This window comes from Lathamus discolor, chromosome 6 (genome assembly GCF_037157495.1).
Source record: "Lathamus discolor isolate bLatDis1 chromosome 6, bLatDis1.hap1, whole genome shotgun sequence".
Classification (NCBI taxonomy): domain Eukaryota; kingdom Metazoa; phylum Chordata; class Aves; order Psittaciformes; family Psittacidae; genus Lathamus; species Lathamus discolor.
In genome coordinates this window covers 87,389,500-87,411,737 of record NC_088889.1, presented here as the reverse complement: position 1 = coordinate 87,411,737, position 22,238 = coordinate 87,389,500, and the positions used below count along the sequence as shown (strand labels likewise).

The following is a 22,238-nucleotide window of genomic DNA, read 5'->3' as shown; positions in this document are numbered from 1 at the left end:
ATACTGCCAAGCAGCAGATAAGCAAGTCTGGAGAAGCCTCACACAGAGGCGTGTGATGGGGAAAGCACAGCCCCTGGTTTGGTCTGGTAGAGAAGGCTCTGGGAGACCCACATGGTTTGGGATAACCAAAGAGAAGGAGCTGAGCCTGCCTGGAGCACACAGGCAATGCCCAGAGGCTCTGCTTGCACCCGGGCTATTGTTTCATTATATCTTTGTTTCTGCAAAGCTATTGTCCTCAAACAAAGAGCATAGGAAAGACATTGAATCACTCTGGCTCCAGAGGTGGAGGAAAAGACCTGCATCCTTGGTTTGGAGGAGGGAGTCATGGTGCTCTCCCCAGACAGGTAATGGGTGGCAGCTGGATGGGGATGCTCAAAGCAAGAAAAAGCAAGGGACTTTGCTATGGCATCATTTGCAGTATCACTGTTGTGCCCAGCCTGGCAGGTTGTTAGAGCCCACCACTAAAAATACATCCTTACTCAGCTTAATATAAAGTTATTCCACAAGACTGCAAGGCTGGAGGCCCCTGAGCTAGCCCGAAGAGAGTTAGCCAAGAGTGATTTCAAGGGGAGCCCAGCTCTGGCTGCATCCCTGTGTCCACATCCACCCTGCTATGGCCATTAGGCACCAAAGCAACTTTGCAAGTCCATGGGCCACACAGGAGCACTGGGCTGGCTTGTTTGCATTGGTGTATTTAAGGAATGTGGGTTGATTTGGGATCACAGCCCTCCAGTAGGTACATATTGCTGAGGTCAAGTGGATGCTATATATGTGTGTGAGTACATATATGGGTGAATATTAATTGGAGACAGGGCTGTGCAATAATGCCTGAGGACACATATAGCAATATAAGGCAGGCATGAGCACAGCCAGCTCTGTGTGCTGATGTTCCCAGCTGGCAGAACAAGGCAGGTATGGGACAGATACTCCACCAACCACTCACATCAGGGCTCGACTGAGTTAATTACGGGATGGACACCTCTTTCCTACACGAGCTCACAGTAAAACCTTAGTAGGTGTCAGATACCGGAGCATCACTTGGTGGGTGAACTGCAGAGGCAGGCAGTGCACAAGGAGGGGACCGATGCACGGTGTGTATTGCTGAGCACTGCATTCAGGTCCTGAAAATCCAGGCTGTGTGTTTGGAGACCTCTAGAGACCGATGGAAATAATCACAGGTCTAGAAAAGCCCCCGGTGTAGCACAGGGGAGCCTTGCATGAAAATTCCCATGGGAAGCAGAGTGCTCAGCTCCTCACTGGGTGTTTCTGCCACTTTGTTTGTGGGACAAACAGCAGCACATGCTTGAGGAAAGGTGCAAATGCTGGTGGTTGTACGAGCAAATGGCTGGCAAATGCCTAAGCAGGTCTGCTAATGCCTCCCCTGTAGTTAACCAAACCATTCTCCTTTCCTGCGCTAGACTCCCTCCACCTCAGCCTGTATCTGTCTTTTCTGTATGCCAGTGGCAGACAATCAGCATGTGTGAGACTTTTCCATCCATCACCAAAGAGAAGGAAAAGTTATGGTGTTGAGAACCAGCCACCCAGCGCTGCCTCCAGCATCTGAAATTTATACATATTTACAGACCTTCCCCCTTGCTAAACAGGCAGATGCTATGATAGCTTTGAGCAGCAGCACAAAGGCAAATAAAAGCGCACTTGTGAAACCAGCTGGTATTTGGGCACCACGTACTGGTGAAACGCTCGTGTTTGCATTTTTCCCAAGCAACCTTTCTTGCTCTCGCTGAGATGCCAACAGGAAGCAAAAGCTTGAATTTTGGGAAGTGCTGGGTATCTCAGATGTTGCTCTCCCCAAACCTGGAGCAATCTAAACTTGAATTTTGGGAAGTGCTGGGTATCTCAGATGTTGCTCTCCCCAAACCTGGAGCAATCTAAACTCCCCTTCCTTCCTGGAGAGATTTCCTTGAGAGTTTTCCCATCTCTCCAAACCTGCCTTCACTGACTACCGCTTTCCCACAGGGCAGCCCTATGGCTCTCAGTGCCGCTTGGCCCAATGCAGCTTTTTGCAGCAGGGAAGCAAATTCCATGCCTGTTGCTGCAACCAGTGGAAACTGGAAGGAGACTCAGTGCGGCTGGGACATCACCCTGCCAGGTCAGACCATGTGCACAGATTCGTGACAAGCATAAAATCATATAGAAATCATAAAGAGCTACAGCAGCTTCCCTAGAGGTCGTGACTCACACTGGTTCCTGCACTATGTGGGTGAGATGCAGCCCCTGGGCAAGGAAAGGAGATGGCACTTGTCCCACCATGGCTTGATATCCTCTGTTATCCTACTGCACCATGACCTGGCCTGTGGTGCCCAAGCCTTCCTCAGTGCGCTGATTTCATTAGCATAGTTATGATAAACCTGGCACAGATATTTAGCTTGCAGCTCACTCCTCTCCTATGTGCAGAACTGCAATGCAGTCTGGTTTTGTCCAGCATCCCACAAGCAGTCCCTTCTCCTTATAGTCCCTTCTCCCTGTAGTCCTTTGCCTGACTGAGAGGAGAAACAATCAGCGAGGGATGTTTTAAGAGTGAAAACACAACTTTGGGTTCAGGCCATTAGTAAGGGAGACATATGGCTGGGCACATTGGAGAGGCCAATGTCCAGCATCCTATGGCAGCCCAAGGAGGCATGGGTGGGATGGCCCTGGCCCTGGCACCACCACCTCAACACGTCTGCTGCTGGCTCACGGCTCCTTTGCACTTCCCAATGCTGCCATCTGTAGCACAGAGCTCTGCTCCCTGGCACAGAGCAAGGGGACCACGGCATTGCTCAGCTTCACAAGCTTCAGTTCTGTAGGAGTCCAAACGGGCAAATCCCAGCTGGGACTTGGCTTTTTCAGCCCCGAGAGAGCCTGTTGGCTTCTTTGTCCACGGGATTGCATTTCTAATCATCTGCCAAGGGCACCAGAGCCTGGGATAGCAGCTCTCATTCCGCTTATCTACTGGAAATAGAATAAACACATTAAGTAACATCAGCGCTGCTGCCCATACAGCAAAGAAGTTTTAACCATGAAAGTCATGAAGTCCTGTAGGACCAGCCAGGAAGTGCTGCAGCCTCCTGTGCATGCAGGGATGGGGCCAGCATCTGATTTTAACGCATTTACCCTGTAAAGAGGAGGGAGTGCACCCGTCCCTCCCTTCCCTGGCTCACTTCACCCAGCTGTACATGCTGACTGTCAGTCTGAAAATCCCCATCACTGAAATTCATTTCATCGCTGCTCATTTCTTGGTGCTTTTCCATGACAGGAAATATCAGACAAAGGCTCCCAAATCCCTGTATTGTCCCCAGCGGGGAAGGGAAGCGCAGAGCTGGGGCGTGCTGAGCTCAGCATAGCAGCATCCCGAGTCCCACCAACACCAGGGTGCTGCGAGGTGGAAAAGCAGCTCTGACAGAGCTGGCATCAGCTTGTTTCAGACCGGGCTGTGACCCACAGGGAGTGAATAGAAAGAAAACAAGGAGAAAAAGGACCCTCTGATGGTCAGGGTGAAGCTGAGCCCCTTCGGAGCCACCTCCCCTCTCTCTGGACCTTGCAGTGAACGGGACTCCCAGTATCTCCTGAGCTTTGGGAGCCCCCATCCATCCTTCCTTCATGCATTACACACAGACCACAGTGTGAATGCCTGTCTGCCCATCATTACTGCATGCCAGCTCCATCACTCACAGCTCAGGATTGCTTGGTCACTGCTGCCTTTGTGCAGGCAGCAGCAGGGCTGGATTAACCCCGCACGCATGAGCAGGCTGACCCCACTGAGCAGGCACCAGGATTTACTGCTCCCCATGTCCAAGCCCACTCTGAAAGAAAGTTCTCTGCTCCTGTTGATGCTAATCCCCACATATGTGGGCTCCAGGCCCGTGGCCTCTATATAGACCCCTCCAGCCATGCACCCGACGTGGGTCTGCCGGACAAGGACAGACAAGAGGATGGCATTGAGGGTAAGTGCTGGGGACAAGATCTGGCACAGCCTGAGCTGTCTGAGGGGCATGGGGTCAAAGAGTCAGTAAAGGCAAGTGGCACAGATAAGAGCAAGAAAGGCACAAATCCCAAAAGACGTGGGGATGCTACTTGTGGTGCTGCCCTATTGCAGTCTGGTCCAGGCTGTTGCAAAACTGTGACCTTCATGGCTCTCACTAAAGGGCAATAGGACAGATGTTTAGTCTTGGTTATTCTACGGCTGGTCCGGGACAATGCTGCAGCACTTCTGGCTGGGAGGGTTTGAGCTGAGACTGAAATACAGCCAATGCTTTGCCATTCATCTCTGCTGGGACAGCCAGCAGCAAAGAGGGAACTGCTGTTTGCTGTGTTCATGGTGTGCCTTTTGCTGGGCTTGTTGCAATGATAACAAGCCAAGAATTAAGGCAAGGTGAACCTGGGTGCTGCCGTCACCACTGCTTCAAAAAAGGAACATCAGCTCCATCAGCTCTCTGTGGTTCACAGGGGTGAGCACTGGTGTAGTCAGAGCCTTCAAACAACCATGTGCAGCTTCCCAAAGCTGCCCTCCAAGAGCAGCCAGGCACAAGGGCATCAGGTTGGCCATGGGCATGTCTCAGCTCCTGCTTAAAAAACATACGTACCCTGAAAATGCATTGGAAAATGAGGCATCATGGCAGTTAAAGAAACAGGAAGGGAAAGGCTGTGGAGGTGCCAAGGCTGGGAAGATCTTTTCAGCGCAAGCAATAGGTTTGGGAGGGAGGGTTGATCAGAAATGCAGGATCGTTAGAATGCTAAAAACAAGCTGGGTGAAATGACCAAGCACTTCTTATTACAATGACTTATTTAATAAAACTATGTATTATTAAAGAAAAATAACATTTTCCAGGTCATTTTGTGCCAGTTTAAACTTGGAGATGGGGGGAGTAGGTGGAATGGGGGGATCAGGCAGGAGCTTATGGGAAGAACCCCCCATGCAATGCTAGATGAGGACAGCCTGGATGCCACGTTACACCCGTTCCTTGTCTTTCACACCCTGCTTCAAAGCATCACAAAGTTTTCTGCTTCAGATTTTGTATTGCCCAGGCCGGCAGAGGAGCAGGGTCTTTGTGTCCTGCTGACAATGAAGGCATCCAGGTTCTTCTTCAATATTTGCTCCCTGATCCCAGCCAGGTCTTCACAAAAGACCTCAGGGACAGCAAATCCCACTTCATGCCCTGGATGTTGGAGCAGCTTCATTTCTTATCAATTTAGAGCCCCTGAGATTGTATAGAAGTGAGAAAAAGGCAGGGGCAGAGAATACCTGAATGGGAATGGGGAAGAAAGGAGAAAACGATGACAGGATGAGAAAGATGGAGAAGTATAAGGAATAAACAGGGCTGTGCATCTCTCCCACCTTACCATGCTTCACCATCACCTCCTTGTCGGCAGTTTGAGGCCCTGTACCCAGAGGGGATGTGTCCCGGCTGGAGCGTCGTGGTCAAGGGTGAGACCAGTTCCAGCACAAGCATGTAAGGGCACTGCTTGCAGCAATCCCAGCTCACAACAGCCAGCAGCATCGCTCCATCTCCTCTTTCTTTCCCTGTCCCAGGTTTGAAATCAACTTGCTCTGTGATCCTGGAGACCAAATCGCTCTCCACTTTAATCCTCGCTTCTCCAGCTCCAGGATCGTCTGCAACTCCTTCCTTGCCAACCACTGGGGGAAGGAAGAGGTTAATAACACCTTCCCCTTCAAAGCAAAGGAGTCATTCCAGGTAACCCCCTGTCACCCCATAGATGTCCTCAGTGGTGGGACAGGAATGACCCAGCCAATACTGGGGTCCTCCTCATGGATCTAGCCCTGCTTTTCCTGCAGCACTATACCAAGTAGCATCCCCTTTCTGGCTCTGTCTCCTGTTAGTATTTCTGTTGTACCCTGATTTGCTGCTGATTTACACCCAGCTCTGGCACAGAAACACAGAGCTCCAGCAGTAATTCTTGGATGCTCCATTTGTTTTCAATTTAGGCTTTGCTTTATCACCAGTTTCTGTTATCATGAAGCAAAGAACACAGTTATTCTCTCTCTTTTCCCAAAACAAGGGTGAACAGAGTGTATGGCAGCCCTGGCAGGGTTCTACTGGGTTGCAGATGCACGCACCCATACCCAGGCACTCACAGACATGACGGCAGCAAGGTCCAGCAAGGACATATAGCCACACAGTGGACCTAACACAGTCTCTCTTTCAGGTTGAAATCTACTCTGACCAGGACTATTTCCACATTTTCATTGATGAAAACAAAATCTTGCAGTACAAGCATCGGCAGAAGCGGCTTTCATCCATCACCAAGCTGCAGATTCTCAATGATATTGCCATTTCTTCAGTGGAAATCACCAAACGAGGCTTTTACTAGAGACTGGAGTTGGGACATCCTCAAAGACCATTCCTCCTTCAGCCCTTGATCTAGCCAAGGGACCATCTCCTCCAACACACACCATCATTAGCCGGGGAGATAGCTGCATGTGTGATCTTATAGTGGAAGCAATGGTCATTCCCATGGCACCAAGCCATGTCACTAACTGTAGCCAGATCACCAAAGACCTTTTGCCTTCATGCCTTAGGGTACACGATGGGCTCTGTAGGTCTTTGCTGTTGGACAGCCTAACAGATCACCACAGCGCATAGACATCTGCCTTGAGTAGTAGCCTGGACACCTGGAATGCTACCCTACAATGTTACCCTAGGTAATGCTACCCTAGGTGTGAGTTAGCACTAGTTCTCAGCTTGCTATATGGTGAAAGAAGTAATGGGTGCAGACATTAGGAATGGAAAAGCCCATTCATTTGTTTCCAGGAGCTGAGTAAAAATGCTACAGATATTTGCCAATAAAATAAAACGTGGAAATCCCTGCTGAGACATCCCTCACTGGGCAGATCAATCAGGTTATTCATGCCCTGCAAAGCTCCAGGCAGCTGGCATGAGCAAGGGCTGGTGACTGGGCAGGACACAGGCTGAGAGCTGCTTGGTCTTGGCACTGGGAAAACACTGCCTTTTTGCTTTATGGGCTAGCACAACATGAAGGTCCCTTGTAGGGAGATCAGGGTGCTAAGATCCAACTCGCAAGGTATTTCCAGAGGTTACTTTCACCAGTTGAGGGATGTTTGCTCAGCCCGAGTCCTGCTGACTCCAGGCTTCTTAAATGGACCCTGAGAAAAGGGCAAAAGCTTTAACAGACCCAATAAAAAGGGTCAGAAAATGGTAAAAGCCTAAATAGACACATAAAAGCACACAGTCTCTTCATCGTGCGCCAAAAATGCAGCTGGACTCCAAACAAAAGTAAATCAGGGTCTAGAAATTACGATAAGTTTGGAATGAACAAAAATGCCATTATCCCTGTGGATAGCCTCTGGCTTTTCTTTGCTCTGCCTTCTTGTTTTCTTTTGTCCTCCTGTCTTTTAAAACAATCCACTTGTCCCTTGCACCCTCTTCTCTTTTCCACCCTCTTCCTTGGAGCTCAACCCATCCCTGCCTCTTTGGCTTGGCCACAGCAGGCTTCAAGATGCTATTTTTACTTTGTTTTAATTACACACATCACAAGAAGCATAATGTCACAGTGTTAAAATCTGACCAGCAACTCACTCCAAAAATGCAATTACTTTTGCCCCCAAATCACTCCCTTGCTCCTCAGACATAAGACAGACCACATTCCTGATGCAAAAGGCAAAGATGATCTCGCCTTGTCAGTCCTTTCCATCAAGGAGAAATCACTTGGTAAGAAGTCAGCCCTGACCCATCCTTTTCCTTTGGGTGAGATCTCTGGAAGTCACAGCATTGTTCAGCCTTTTCCCAGTGCTCAAATTGGCCATTCCCAACTCTTCCCTCTATTTATAGTTTCAAGGACTTATGAGGAAGAGGTGACTGTGTAGCCAACCACAACACATGATGCCACAGAGCTGATATTTATGGGTCTGCTAAAAAGTTTATAATGCTTTTCCAGACTATAAAGAACCCTAAGTGGAAACCATCCTGTCCTCATGGCAAAGAGTGCAACAGGAGCACAATATGGTCCCAAATGGTACCTCCTCCCTCCAAACAAGACAAAAAACACTGTTTGGAGATAGCCACAGTCTTGGTTACACGTCAGGAAGGTTGGAGATGGTGAGACTTCCTCTGGTCTGGAAGAAATCCATCAGAACAGGGACAAAAGGGCTGGCTCACATTCTGGTTGTCGTGGTGTAACTCAGGGGTTCAACGACTTCACTCTTATGGCCATCCCTTCAATAAAACGGGCACAAACAGACCAAGCAGGCCCTCTGGGATCTCTGTGTCATACATCTGATAATGCTGAACTGCCTTTGAGAGAGAATGTTCTTTTTGTTCCTTGGGGTTTGATGGATCAGTTCTCATGGAAGAAAAGTGATTAAATCATTTCTAAGGGTGATACTTTGTACTTATATGGCTGCAATCTCCATCTGTAGGCACTACTGCAGAAACACAGTATGATTTCATTGTCCTCCAGAAGTGGACACAAAAAATGAGGCAGAGGCACAGATCATGTGCTGATTCCTGAGCACGTTCCCCTGAGCTTCTGTCAGCAGCTGATCTCATTCCATAACCATCCGCACCAAGAGAGCCCAATCTCTCCCAACACATCCACAGCACTGCTGTTAGCTTCAGGATTTTATCTGCTGCCTGCTCCAGCCAAAACGCTCCCAAGGGTGAAGGGGTCATCAGAGCAAGAGAAGTCTAGGGAGCTACAGAGCATCTCTGGGAGGAAAACTCCAGGGCTGGCTGTTTATATATAGCTCGTTGCTACAGTTTTATGGAGAATGAGAGATGCTCTCCAGGACTGTGATCCTCATCTGCCCCTTAAGGAGAAACTCCAGAGAAGAATGAAACCCCGCAATTCTGATGGTCAATTACGCTCTCAGGAGCGGAGTTGGCACATTAGGCTTGCACAGAGGCTGGTACCGAGGCGATCAAAGGGAACAAATAAATCCTTCTTCCAAATTTTAACCAGTCTTCCCATTTATGACCCCAGGTTTGTAACTGGGGAGGGAGCTGATGGAGACAAGCTCCTGCCCAAGGGTGATTTTTGAAGAGTAGGAGACCTTTCGAAGGGGAAGGAGCAGAGGCAGCCGGGGGTGCAGGTCCAGCATTTACTGCCCAGCCTAAAGGCTAAGCTTGGTATGTTGGCTGTGGCCAAGGGCAGGACAAGAACCAGGCTGAAACACTTCCAGAGAGAGCAATTACCATAGGACAGGACCATCCTAGGCAGGATCTGCTTATAAGGCAGCAGCTGCTGCCATCAGAGCTTACACAGACCAGAGAGGAGCACCTGAGAGAGAAGTCCCTCAGGAGGCAAAGCTGACAGAGGTGGCAACCTCCCATCTCTTCCCCTTTCCCACTGATTCTCCCCATTTGGGCTGGGTCTGCGGAGCTCAATGAAACACTCTGGCTTGTCCCTAGATCAAGGAGTGGAAAAATCATGCTTGTAACCCATTGTGCAAACACTCCAAGGGCCAAGGCCCCCTCTGGCAGTGTCGGTGCTGCAGATGTCCTGAGGAGCCTCTGTTGATGCATGAGCAGAGTTCTCCTTGGTGCCACTGACACTGTGGGCAGTCATCGCATACCCCAGCAGCAAGCACCAGCAGTTCCCTCACAGGCTGGCAGGCAAACAGCTCCCATGTCAGCAGCAATCACATCAGCAGGGCAGCAGCCTGGAGACATCGGACTGAGTGACACTGCCTCTGCCAGCCTTAGCAAGGGACAGCTGAATATCAGATACTGCGTCTGGCCTTGAGATAGGGAAGATGGTGTGAAGAAATACAAGGATTTGTTGCCAGTGGGGAAGACTTCTAGGAAAGCAGAAAAAAGTGGGAAATGCGCAGGTTGCGTCTGACTTGTACTCACTTTCACCAGACTTCAGTGCTGGAGTTGTAGCTACTTACATGTAGCTAGAGGGCAGCTCTGGTGAGCAAAAGGCAGGAAGAAGGCAGCTATTAACCATTTAACTAACAATTCCCTTTCTCCTCCCATTTCAGTGATGGATGACAGCTGAGCTGCAGCAGAGATCGTCACCTCCCCACTGATCCTAAGCGGCTGTACTGTGGTGCAGCTCAGTGATCACGGACTTATGACTGTGGCATCCCTGGTTTCCCGCATCCCCAACAAGCTCCTGCTTTCCCAGCACCTTGCCACAGAAATAGCTGTTGAAAGTGCAGACCTTATCAGCAATGACTTTCTTCTTTGCACGTCTGAGCCCTTATGCAAGAGGCTGCTTAGTCAAGAGCGTGGGCTGTCAAACTCTGTAAATGCTCAGGAGCCACACGTATTCACTGGCAGGACTGAGGAACACAAAGGGCAAATGTTCAGCCTTTCTCTGAAGGGTATTACAGAAAGAAATTAACACCACACAAGAAGAAAGGAGAAGTAACTCTCAGTTCTGACTGGGAAGAGGCATTTCTGAGGCACCAGGCAGCCTCAGATTGCAGTGGAAAGGAGTCTCTGCTAGCAAGCAGAGAGTTGTTTCTCTTATTGCATTTAAAGAGAGCTTTATAAAGCCATTTTGACTCATAGCATCTCCACCCAGAGCCAGCTCAGACAGGAAAGTACCCCTCCCATTACCAATCTTACATGTATGGTAGCAGGTACCAGCTGCAGATATTAAATGCAGGCTGGAGAAGGATTATTTAATGAAAGAAAGGATCAGCTCTAGAGGTTGAAGAATTGGAAGCTGATGGTATCACTTTGGCGGCTGTGTTACTGAGTATCACCCAAGGAAAGGGTGACAGAAATTAGCCTGATGCCCAAGTTTACTGGCCCTCCACTTCCAGTCTGTTCAAGACCCTCTTACTAAAGCTAGATGCAATCTATCATGTCATTCCTCCAAGCTATATAAACACAGCTAGCCAAACGTCTGGCTTTAGCAGAGCACAAGACACAACCTACAAGAGATCAGGATGCTTTCACTGCACCATCACGCCATTGTAAGCTGTCTGGGTCTTATAAAGCACTTTAAAACCATACGGGTCCAAATAAACTATAAAGAGAAGGTATTAACACCCTTGTGCAAGTGAGGAAACCAAGGCATATGCAGGAAAGTGGTAGAGCAGAAAAAGGAGGGAATGGGATGCTCTTGCCTCCAGCCTGGTACTCTCATCATACAGCTCCTGGCCTGGCCATATAACCATAGGTAGGTTTGGATGGGACTTCCCATGATCTATCAGATGTTGCCCCAAGCTTTAATGAGCTGACAGGCTGCAGCACAGCACAGGTCACACAGACCAGCCAGCCCCTTGTCTTAAATGAGGGAGCAGAGCTGCTGGGCAGCTCAGCCCCAAGGGATTTTCCATCTATCCATAGGTAGCATTGCTGTGGGCTTAGCTACTAACCAGCATTTTCCTAGCTTTTTTCATGTTCCAGCCCAGACAATAACCAAAAAGCTTAGTAACATCTGTGTGAATTATTGCACAAAAATCTTGCTGGTTTCAAACCCTGGGAGTAAAACTGAGATGCAGCTGGTTTACCTTCTAACCTCTGCCTTTGTGCTGAACTCCATCTACTGTCAGCTTTCATTTCCTATAACCGCTCTGGGCTGTGAGCACACGCTGGAAACAAAGACAGACGTGGTCAGGGGAGAGGGCAGCGATTGTACTTCCAGTAAATCACCCAAGTCTTTCCAGATGAATCACTGCACAGAGAGGTGAGGCATTATTACTAGAGAGAAGAAGTTTGCTACTGATCCTGACAGAGTTTAGCACCCTTTCAAGGCCTCTGCCTGCCTGCCTGATGCTCTACAGCTCTATTTGTGGAGATTCCTTCTAAAAGGGTGCCCAAAATAAATAGCAGCTCACAGTTTGTTTTTCTTACCTGTCAAAACATTAAGCAGGCTGCTGGAGAGCATTCAGACTCAGCATCACTTCTCCCCCCGACTCCCAGCTGATTCCTTATTGAATCCACAAAGCAGAAATCCCAAGGATTTCCGGGTTAGGAATATAAAACATAAGAAAGCTTATTAAAAAACACATAAAACTTGACCATCAAGCCCTTGCTGCAAATGTGCTCATATTCGAATTCCTATTACAACCTGATTCCAGGCACATCTGCTTTGTGACAGCTACCCACAAAGCATCACCTAGGGTTAGAGTAAATAATCCTGCTCAGAGAGACAGACTCCGTCCTATTGTATTCTCTCCAACCTTTATCTCCTCCCTGACAGAGGCAGACAGGGGCCCTGAGAGTGCTTTTTCTCAGGGCCTTTCCTTCCTGCCTCCTTGTGCTTCCCCTCTGCGAGCCTCTGCAGCTGGGAAAAGGCAAACAGTGGCAAATTTAAAGCCCTTGTCAGAGACTTCCCCCAGATGGCAATCAGCTGATGCAACTAGGAAGTTTTCTGATCTAGAAAGCCCTTTATTAGCCTGTTGCACCTGGGTAGAGAGCACCAGGGAAGCAATATTGGCATGCAAACCTGGCAGCATGTAGCTGGGATAGAGGACTGCCTGCCCTAGCAGCCCCTTGTTTTATCTGCCTTCCTTCTCACTAACATCAGTGGCAAACTGCTTAGACCACTAGAGTCATAACAGGATGAAAAGGAGCCCCACAGACCTGGTCAAACCACCAGATTTCCTCAGTTACCAAATCTACTTGGTTTGGGCTTTGCTTTCACTCTGGTTCTTATTTCTTCCGAGGGTTGATGGTGCCTGTATTAATCCAGAGGGTGAGCCTGCCCCATAAAAGATAGACATGGAGGAAATCCTACTATGGCTTCAGCTGATCCTGGATCACAGCTCACAGGAGAGAAGGGCTATCAGACAGCCACTTTGTGTGTCAGCTGCCACCCCTGCTAAGTCCTGGTTTCTTTAAACTTCTTGACTTGGTGCTCAGCATCACTTCAAAATCTTGCCTCTAAATTCATGCAGTGTATTAGGGATCCACAGCACCGATTTCTCCTTTGAAAACCCACTTTGTTATGCAGTACATCTCCATTTAGTCACTCTCCTTTTAACCAGACAGGGTCCAGTTCACTTGGCATGGTCCTGGTTTTAAGCAGGGACCCTGCAGAAGCACGTTCAGACCTGCACTCCCCACCATGCTGCTTGCCTGCACTACTGCACAAACCAAAAGCAAAGGTATCTGAAAGACGCATTTCAATCACACTGATGCCAAAATGGTGTTCCATTGTCCTTGAGCAAGGGAACACCGTATCAGACAAATTCTTCTGTACAAAATCATCTTTTTATTTCAGCCACTACATTTCCGGAGCGCTCAATCTAAGAGGTTTCCAATAAAAAGGAGAGAAAATAAGGAATTTGGCACGTATCTGTTTATGAAAACAGGCATCAGTGAATATTCTCAGGCATTAAAACGCACACATTCTCCATTTAAAATTCTCCAAAGGACGCTTGAAATAGTTTGAATGTTTCACTCTTTGATTGAGGGGGAAGAATAGTGGCAGAAGAAAGATTTTCACTCTCATAAAAGTAATTACAAACAACAAACATCAATTCCCAGGTGTTTTTTGTTTGTTATTTTATTGTCAAAGCATCTGAAGTGCACTTGGCACCTTCTGTGTATTGTCTTTGGCTGTGCGCAGCGTTGTCCTCTTATCTCCTCCTGGATTCACAGCTCCGTCAAGGCACTGACATCAGTGAATGCCACGCCAGAGCTATGACGAGGACCTGGACTGCGGTGCCAGAAATAGCTCGTGTGCACCCCGAAACGGCAGTATCAGAGCGGCAATGGCATGGGAACGGAGCAGCCACCAGCAGAGGGAGCGGCAAAGCAGGCTCCGAGGTCCCTCAAACCGGGGGCACCCCGGATATGGGGATTTTGTTGCTAAAAAGGATGGACACCTTTTTTGTCCAATAGAAGTTAGCAGATGGTGATGCTGTTACTCTTTCCTAATGGCAAGACCCAGAGAGACAGATTTAAGTATTATTCCTGTTTATACTAAGCATTAGAAATGCTCATATAGACCCTCAAGGGTTGCAGCAGCTGCTGGGTCCCTAGGAGGGGAAAGAGCTTACACAGCAGAGTGGCAGAGGCAGGGGCTCGCGGAGCCTCGCTTACCCCATGGTCCTCCCATCTCCATGTCATCAATCAGAAGTGGGAGAGCCAGAAGGGGTAAGTGACGATGAAGGTGGGGTTTATCCAGGGCAGTCCAACCAGCACCTATGTGCTTGGCAAGCACGGGATGGATGTCCTCAGAACAGGCCTTTAAGTTAAGCTGTGGCAGCTGAGACACACCAGGCATGTCAGAATACGCAGAGGAAGAAAGCTAAGAATGCAAAGTGCCCCTCAGTTGGGTGCCAGCCACCACACAGGGTCAAAGATGCAGCTCCACTGGAGGCTGTGCACCAGCAGGGAGTCTGAGCACTGTCCCCTTGTACTCACCAGGGAGAAGAGTCTGAGTGGGGAAAGCACATGAGCTGCTGCAAGTAGATGCACAAGTGGAGGAATTCTTCCACCTTCACGCTTTCAAGGTCCACCTGGTCATCAACATAAGCTGGAAAAGCCTCAGGGTTTCCAGAACTAGCACCCACTCTTGGGCCTAGGACAGGCAGTTGTCACTGTGGCTATGTGACACCCAGCTTGTGCTGCAGCAGGAGCAGAGAGGTTGTGCTGAGACAGCTCTGCTAAATTTACCCTGCCCTGGGACTCCGATGTGCAGAGGGCAAAGCAGGTTTGGCAGCCAAGGCAGGCTTGGGAGCTGTTGTGAGTGTTCCTGAGGCTCTGGCAAAGGCCCAAAGTGGCTGACTCACTGCTCCTCTCGGGTCAGTTCTTCACAGCTGTGACTCCTGTGGGTTATTTCTGATGTACATCGCAGTCCAGTCCATTATCCTTGCTGGTGAAGGATGGCTCCTGTCTCCTGTGGGCTGTATTTAGCTTCTGCTCCAAATCTGTTCTGTAAGTGGGGAACTGATGTGAAAAGGACACATCATTTATTTTCGTTGGAGATTCCCCATCCTGAATTACCCGGTGACTTTGAACCTGTTAGAATCAATGGATTCATTATAATCAATGGCCCTGTTCTCTCTATCAGCTGGACACAGCATGGAGATTTGTCATTCGTTGGTAGAGATGAGTTGGCATCTGTGAGTGGTGCCAATGGACGTAAAAGCAGATTCATTGTAAGTATATCGAACCTCTGATCAACTTAGTAGTCTAGTCAAGTATTTCAAGCCCTAAAGGTTCCTTAGCAGTAAATCATGCAGGTTTCAAATAAAGTGCATGGGGCAGAAAAGAAAAAGAAGTTAACTGCTTTTATTAGCTTGAACGCTTGGAAGGCAACTGCCTGAACAAAATGTGATCGAAGAGCCCTGGCACAGTTCTTCACTCTGTTCTCTTGTATTCTGTTAACACCCTGCTAAAACTGTTGACTTAACCACCTCCATCCTGTTGTTTTCTGTGCCTAATAGCGGGTCTGCTTTAGCGGGGCTGGACAGTGGCTGGCAAGGGCTTGAGAGCATGGTGATTCCCAATTGCGAGCTTTGACCCTGGCCTGTGTAGCTGCCTCTGTGACAGATCTATTTGCCTGTGGAGTAGCTGTGAAATTGCAGCAGATTTTAGGCATCCATGAGAGTATCCATGCATTTCACCGCATAGGATAATGTGTACCTTGTGCTCTGGGCAACACACTGTAATTAGTTTGTAGAAGTTGTTTGTCTCTGAAGAGCTATAAATAAATACACATGCATAAAACTAGAAGGGATAGCAGTCACAAGCTTAAAGCAAATGCATTGTAATGTGGAAGAGCTTTACACGCTGATCACATTCCCCCACCCCAAATGTGATTCCACTGTTGATCTTCCTTTCATTTCACATAAGGCTGACCAAAAAGATTTACTTTCTTCTTTCATATAAATAGATTAAATTGAATGGAGAACTTCCCACTGAAATCAAGGGCAGTCACCAAGTGACAAGCAGCCTTCACCTGAGCTGTGTTTGTTACCTTGCACTCTCTCAGAGAAGGCAAAGAAAGCAAATTAAAACCAAACACCTCAGGCAGATGTATCGGTTCCTTCTGTCAGACTTTTGCCCCTTGATTCACCAGCACCACCTGGGTACCTCCAGTCAAAAGCTGCATTTCACAAACCAATCTTGTTCCCCAACCAAGCCATTCATCTCTTTCAACTGACTCTTTGCCATGACCCATTCTTCCCATTCCTTCAGCGTAGGAGAAAAGACAAAACTCTGGTGTTCTTTCTGGAGTGCTCTTTGCCTGGGTGGGTTCCAATACCTGTGGTGGTGTTAACTGCTGACATGCCAGCCTCTGCTGGGGAGCACAGTAGGAGAGGGGAGAGATGCTGTTAGTGTTGCATTGGGGAAAGAAACTACTGAAAGCCTGCACTGGGCCAGAAGTTTAACTTATTTAACTTATTTAACTTGTTTAACTTATTTAACTTATGCTGGAAACACTGTTCCCATCAAAAACCCACTTTTACTGTAATTGAATGCTTCAAGCATTTAATTTAAAGGGAAAAGCAAAAATTCTAGTTTCAATATTTTCCCTTCGAAATAATATTACCATGACACATAGCAGAGTGCCTATAAACACGGTGTATACCATGCTGTGGCTAAATTATAATAGGCATTTCAATCTGTCATGCCTTTATTTTCTAAACACTGTGATTTTACCCCGAACAACAAACTAAACTTCACAAAAGTGTTCAAGTGCTCAAGGCCAGGTGGGGCGGTGTTTCGAGCAACCTGCTCTAGTGGAAGGCGTCCCTGGCCATGGCAGGGACCTGGAACTGGATGAGCTTTAAGGTCCCTTCCAACCCAAACCGTCCTATGATTCTGTGATCCTGTGTTAGAGCAGAAGCAGGAACTGTAGTGCCTGAGCACCTCCCTGCCCTGCTGTGCTGAGCCCAGGGAACCACTGGAGAGGGGAAAGAGAGGTGAACATCACGGAACATGTACGCCCCTGCCCTGCCTGTTCCCCGTTCCTGGCCGGTCGCAGCCTGGCCCTGCCCATCCCTGCCCATTCACTGCCCGGCCGACGTGGAGCTGTCCCTTCAGCACTACGGCCGGGATAACTGGTCCCGGCGGGCTCGGCCCGGCTCGGCTCGGCCCGGCACGGCTCGGCCCGGCTCGGCACGGCTCGGCCCGGCTCGGCTCGGCTCGGCTCGGCACGGCACGGCTCGGCACGGCTCGGCACGGCTCGGCTCGGCACGGCACGGCATGGCTCGGCTATGCCCGGTCCGGTCCTGCTCGGCTCGGCTCGGCACGGCTCGGCTATGCCCGGTCCGGTCCTGCTCGGCTCGGCTCGGCACGGCTCGGCTATGCCCGGTCCGGTCCTGCTCGGGTGTGGGTGCAGAGGGGGTGCAAAGCTTGAGCCGTTCCAGTGTGTGCGGGACATGTGTGAACAGGAGGGGCCGGGGGAGCGCACATCGGGCACGGACACGCGGGGTGTGGGTGCTGTGTATGTGCAGGGCACCTTAGGAAGGTGCTTGCAAGGGGAGTCTGCACAGCGTGTGAGGGGGTCTACAGACGTGCCGGGGGTGTAGGGAGAGGGAGGTCTGTCGGGGTTCGCATGCAGGATTGTGCGTGTGCTCTCCTGTTCGGGGGCTGTACGGCGGGGGCTGTGCTTGTGCAGCGCCGTGAGTGCGGACACGGGTGCGCGCCGCGGGGTGCAGGGGCCGTGCGGTAGCAGCCTCTCGGTGAATGCGGGTGCGGGCGGTGCCAGCGGCCCCTGCGCTGCCGCGCACGGCAGAGCTGCCCGCGGGAGGAGCCCGGCCGGGCGCTGCCCACCCTCCGTCCGGTAAGTGCCGCCGCGCCGCGGGACCGGGGGAGAGCCGAGGGCCCGGGGCACCGAGGCGGGGACAGCCGGGGGTCTGGGGGCTGCCTGGGACCGGGGCACGCAACTTTCCCGGGAGGGAGGGGAGCCGCGGCGGGCCGGGGATGCTCTCTCGCGGCGCAGCGGGGACCGTGCCACCCTTCCTCTCCCTCCCGCTGGAGGCACTGTCTTCTCCGCTGCCCCACGGAGCCCCGGGCCGGTGCCCGCTGCCCAGCCCGCCCTCCCCGCCGCTCACGGCCGCCTCTTCACTAAGTTGTCGAGAAGCCATTTCAGAGCTGGTCCCTTCCCCGAAGAGGGAGAGCACAGCACGAGCACAGCGCTCACCCCCTCTTTCTGCACCGTCTTTTGCAGGCGCGGCTGATCCCGGCTAAACATGCCCGGAGTGCACAGGGCAGCGCGGCAGGCTCGGCCCCTTTAGCCCGGGGTGCCCGGGGGGACTAAGCCATGAATTCCTCCCTCCTATCCCCCGGGATCCCCCCCGGCCCTCTGCAGCTCTGGCAGGAGGAGAACCAGACCCAAGGTGGGCTCTGGAATGGGAGCCAGGAGCTGGGATGGGAAGAGCTGGAGAAGATGCTGTTCCTCTTTGTGAAGGAGCCCGTCACCATCAGCCTCACAGTGATGTACCTCGTGTCGTTTGTGGTGGGCTTTGTGGGCAACATCATGTCCATCAGGGTGCTCACCCGGAAGCGCCGGAGTCGGGTGTCCAGCCTGAGTGCCACCCGCAGCCTCCTCATCAACCTGGCAGTGTGCGACCTCATGGTGGTGTGTGTCTGCATGCCCATCACCGTGGGCAACCTCATCTACAAAGCCTGGGTGTACGGGGACTTCCTTTGCCGGGCAGTGCCCTTCATCCAGGCTGTTTCTGTCTCCGCCAGCGTCCTTAGCCTGACCGTCATCAGTGTGAACCGGTACTACAGCGTGCATAATCCACTCAACGCCCGGTCTTTCTTCACACACAAAAGGATCCTCAGCACCATCCTGGTGGTGTGGCTGTTGTCCTCAGGGATATGCATGCCCCTCATCTTCATGAACAAACGGGATGAGATTGGGGTGGTGGAGGGCTTGCCTCTGGTGTTTTCCATCTGCAGGGAGATTTGGCCTCAGGAGAGGCTCAAGCAAGCCTACAACTTTCTGCTCTTCTGTGCCCTCTATTGCCTGCCAGTCCTGTTCAACATGGTCATCTGCTTCCTCACGGTGCGCAAGCTGTGGAGCCGCAGCAGCCAGCTGAAGGAGAGCACTGCCCTGAACCGATCTCTGCCAGCCTCCAGGCTGAAGATACGGAAGAAGGTAGCGCAGATGGTGGTGGCCTTGGTGCTGCTGTTCGCAATCTCCTGGCTGCCAGTCTACCTGATGGACATCTGGATTGATTTCAACATCCCCAAATCCCTGCAGGATGTGACTCCTTCTCCTTGGATCCTGCAGCTCAGACCTTTTGCCCAGTGGCTCGGCCTCACCAATTCCAGCCTCAACCCCATATGCTATTGCTTTGTTGGGAACCTCTACAGGTCAGCCAAGGAAATGAAGAGCAAATACCACCAAAGAATGGTCTCTTTCTTTAATTTCTCTCTGTCCGAAGGGACAACCCGTCCCTCAGTCCCAGAGCTGCTCTCTTATCAGAGTTCAATGGACCCTGCAAAGAAAGGACCCTCTGCCACCCCTACCGTGGGCAGCAGATGTCAGGGAGGTCGTGGCCATAAGAACAAGTGTGGACACTTGAACTCCTGCCAGCATCCACCTCCAAACACTGTCTCCAGTGAGAACACTTCTTTGTAATTCACCCTCCCCTGCATTTAATGACTCTTTAGAGGACTTTCTGAACCAGATATTTTAATGATGGGAAAAAAAACTTTCTTCTAATCACTCCCACCACCAGTTCAAAAACTGAGACACGGAAAGAAGCAAATAATGAGAGAAAAAGGCGACGTATTTTAACTCAGATCAAATTTTTAGACAAAAGCTTTTTACTGGGGACAACTGGATGTGGAGCCTGTTGCCCAGTCAACAGCCACATAATTACATAGATCAACTTCCCAACGAGTGAGCTCTCCCTGCAGCTCCATCTCTGGATGCAGAGATGCAGTTTGGATACAGCAACGATTTGACTGCTTGCTGCTGCTCGCCCTGTGCCGATAAAGAGCAGCAGTAAGAGGCACTCTGAGCTCCAAACCCATCAGTTGTAGTTGCAAGCAGTGAAGAAATGCTAGAAACAGCATCATCATAAAGTAACAGTAGAGGAGAATTTCACACACTTTACCACTTGAGATTTCATTGCCTCATTGTTTCAGTCCTCCATGCAAACAGATTCTCCTGATGTGAAGAGGCAGAGCCAGAAGCACTAAAGCAGCCATCACCCCTCCGCATTTGGGAATTCAAAATGGATAATGTGCCCTCGGAGGTGATGTAGGAAATGCAATAGGAAAATGTTTTTTGGACATCAGCTCTCTTTCTCCCAGCTATGTTACTGCAGGTGGAGCGGAAAGAACTGGGCATCTATTAACATCATTTGCACTTGAAAACCATGTTCAGGCGTGTCTGCACCGAAGTCAATGGCATGTGGAAATAAAAATAGAAAGTGGTTTATAGCTAATAAAATCAGAATCAACTAATGCAATGCTATTTGTCTCGGAAGGAGAGAATCAAAGTGCTTGCTTTTCCTGAGGATCAGAAATAGGTTAAAACCTATTTCTTCCATCATCTCCTTTAGAGGAGGCTTTGATAAATAAATGGTATATTTTTATTACTTTAACATCAAAAAGCCCCACTAAAGCTTGAGAATTCTATTGCACTGGCACTGGATCTGTATTTATAAATGAAAGAAGCCTTTCTCCCAAATATCTAAGTGAAAACACATCAGACCTGAACAGGTGGGAGAAAAAAGGAATACAACAAAGACCCTAAAGGCTGGAATGAAACTAAGGCTCAGCCCCTGCCCTGTGCCCGCCTGATGCTCAGTGTCACAGAAGAGCCCATGCCCTGGTTACTTGTATACCAGCACTCAGCACAGCCAGGCACTCCTCTCAGCAAGTCCCAGGACCGGTGCAGCAGCATTCCTGGGATAAGATTTTGCATTTAATGGAATTCAGGCTTTTGATGATTAGGACTCATCTTTTTGTAATTGCTGAACAAGGGAATTGTGTTCTGGCAAATCTGAGTTTCAGATAATATTCTCCTGCCTTCTGGGGAGCTTTTTGCTTACGAAAACCACCAGAGCCAAAACACAGCCATTCAGCCCAACAGGACTCCCACCTTTGTAATGATTGCTCAGTAAGGTTTTAACAATGATCTTCCTGGAGAACAAAAAAATCCCTTAACAGAACCTTGCACTATTTATGTTCTCTTTTTGTGTGAAGGAGAATGAAATTACAACTCCTTGGTTTTACTTTGGGTGAGAAATAGCTTTTATGTGTGCTGTTTGATGGGAACATCTGCATTTTTGCGGGTGATACGTGAGCGTACCTACTGCCGGAGCCTTTAGCTGTGGAGAAAAGCCTGTGAATATTTTATTTCCTCTTTCAAGGCATATTTTTAGGGCTGGCAAAACATGTCAGGGTGAGGAGCATTAAAAGCTCTCTCCGACTGCTGACTGCCTCCAGGTCCTGTAAACAGATGTCCTCCATCCCCAGACCAGATGTGACACAATACTGACACTTCCCTTCCCATGTATTTAGTCCTGCCCTGAATAACCCGAAATGGATGGATGGTGGAGATGCCAGGCCAGCTCTACCCCATGTAGTGGCCTAGCTCTGAAAATGGCCAGGACCAAATGATGCAATCAAAGGTGCAAGACATCAACATCTTAAAGCATCCCAGAGGAGATGCTTTTCTTCTCTCAGCTCATGAGCTGATGCCTGGTGCCCTGAGTCTCTGTACCCTCCATGGAGGCAGAAATACCTAGGACTGCGTGTTCTGAACGTGCCTGTGCCTTTCCCTCCTGCTGCAGATGCCCAGGCCTTTCTCCAGCCCCACAGCGCTCCTGACCACTAAGATACACTGTGGCAAGGGCCACTTTCACTGGGCAAGCTCGTCTCCTCTTCACACTTTTAAACGTATTTTCCAGTTTCATTCAGTGTTCCTATTTTCCTATAATAAAGTTGAATTGTTCATTTTAACTCCTCTTTGTCTCCCTCTGTCTCTTCCTCCTATTCCCCACGCTCCACTGATTCTATAGTGAAATCCCCCCCCGCCTCTCATTTTTATCACTCTTTACCTATGAATTCCCCTCAGGAACAATTCATTCATGTCTTTGCTCCTCTGATGAACACCCCCCTTCTGCCCTGCTGATTCGAATGACTCCTTTTGTGCTGCAGACACCTGTTTGCTATGGAAAAGTGTGCCAGGTAGGGATGAATTTCGGTCACTATCCCCCAAGGGTAAATGAGAAGCAGTGACGTCAATGCAAAAGCCACTCAGCATCGCCTGTGCCACCCAGGCTCTGGCAGTGATTTTATTAACCTGAACAGGTCTGTGTAATGCAGCAGCGTCTGGCTGACTCACACTGGCTCCGAATGAGGTGAAACCTCAAC

At 49.8% G+C, this 22,238-nt stretch overlaps 2 protein-coding genes and 1 long non-coding RNA gene across 4 annotated transcripts; 2 read left to right on the top strand and 1 right to left on the bottom strand.

Moving 5' to 3' along the window:
* Positions 1 to 2,076: 2,076 nt before the first annotated feature.
* LOC136017859 (uncharacterized) lies at positions 2,077 to 12,209 on the bottom strand. Of its 2 annotated transcripts, none has more exons than XR_010614117.1 (3): positions 11,790 to 12,209; positions 5,341 to 5,635; positions 2,077 to 2,952 (listed from the first exon to the last, which is right to left on the bottom strand). It is a non-coding gene; the product is annotated as an uncharacterized LOC136017859 (long non-coding RNA). The 2 variants fall into 2 exon arrangements; XR_010614118.1 differs by lacking the exon at positions 2,077 to 2,952 and adding an exon at positions 4,867 to 5,242.
* On the top strand, positions 3,933 to 6,330 carry GRIFIN (galectin-related inter-fiber protein). The gene is made up of 4 exons (XM_065686533.1): positions 3,933 to 3,944; positions 5,371 to 5,450; positions 5,531 to 5,693; positions 6,166 to 6,330. Exons 1-4 carry the CDS (start codon positions 3,933 to 3,935, stop codon positions 6,328 to 6,330), a joined length of 420 nt encoding a protein of 139 aa, XP_065542605.1.
* Positions 12,210 to 18,159: 5,950 nt separating the features above from the next.
* On the top strand, positions 18,160 to 19,539 carry LOC136016225 (galanin receptor type 1-like). The gene has a single exon (XM_065683068.1). It carries the CDS (start codon positions 18,160 to 18,162, stop codon positions 19,486 to 19,488), a length of 1,329 nt encoding a protein of 442 aa, XP_065539140.1. The 3' UTR covers positions 19,489 to 19,539.
* The last annotated feature ends 2,699 nt before the right edge of the window (positions 19,540 to 22,238 follow it).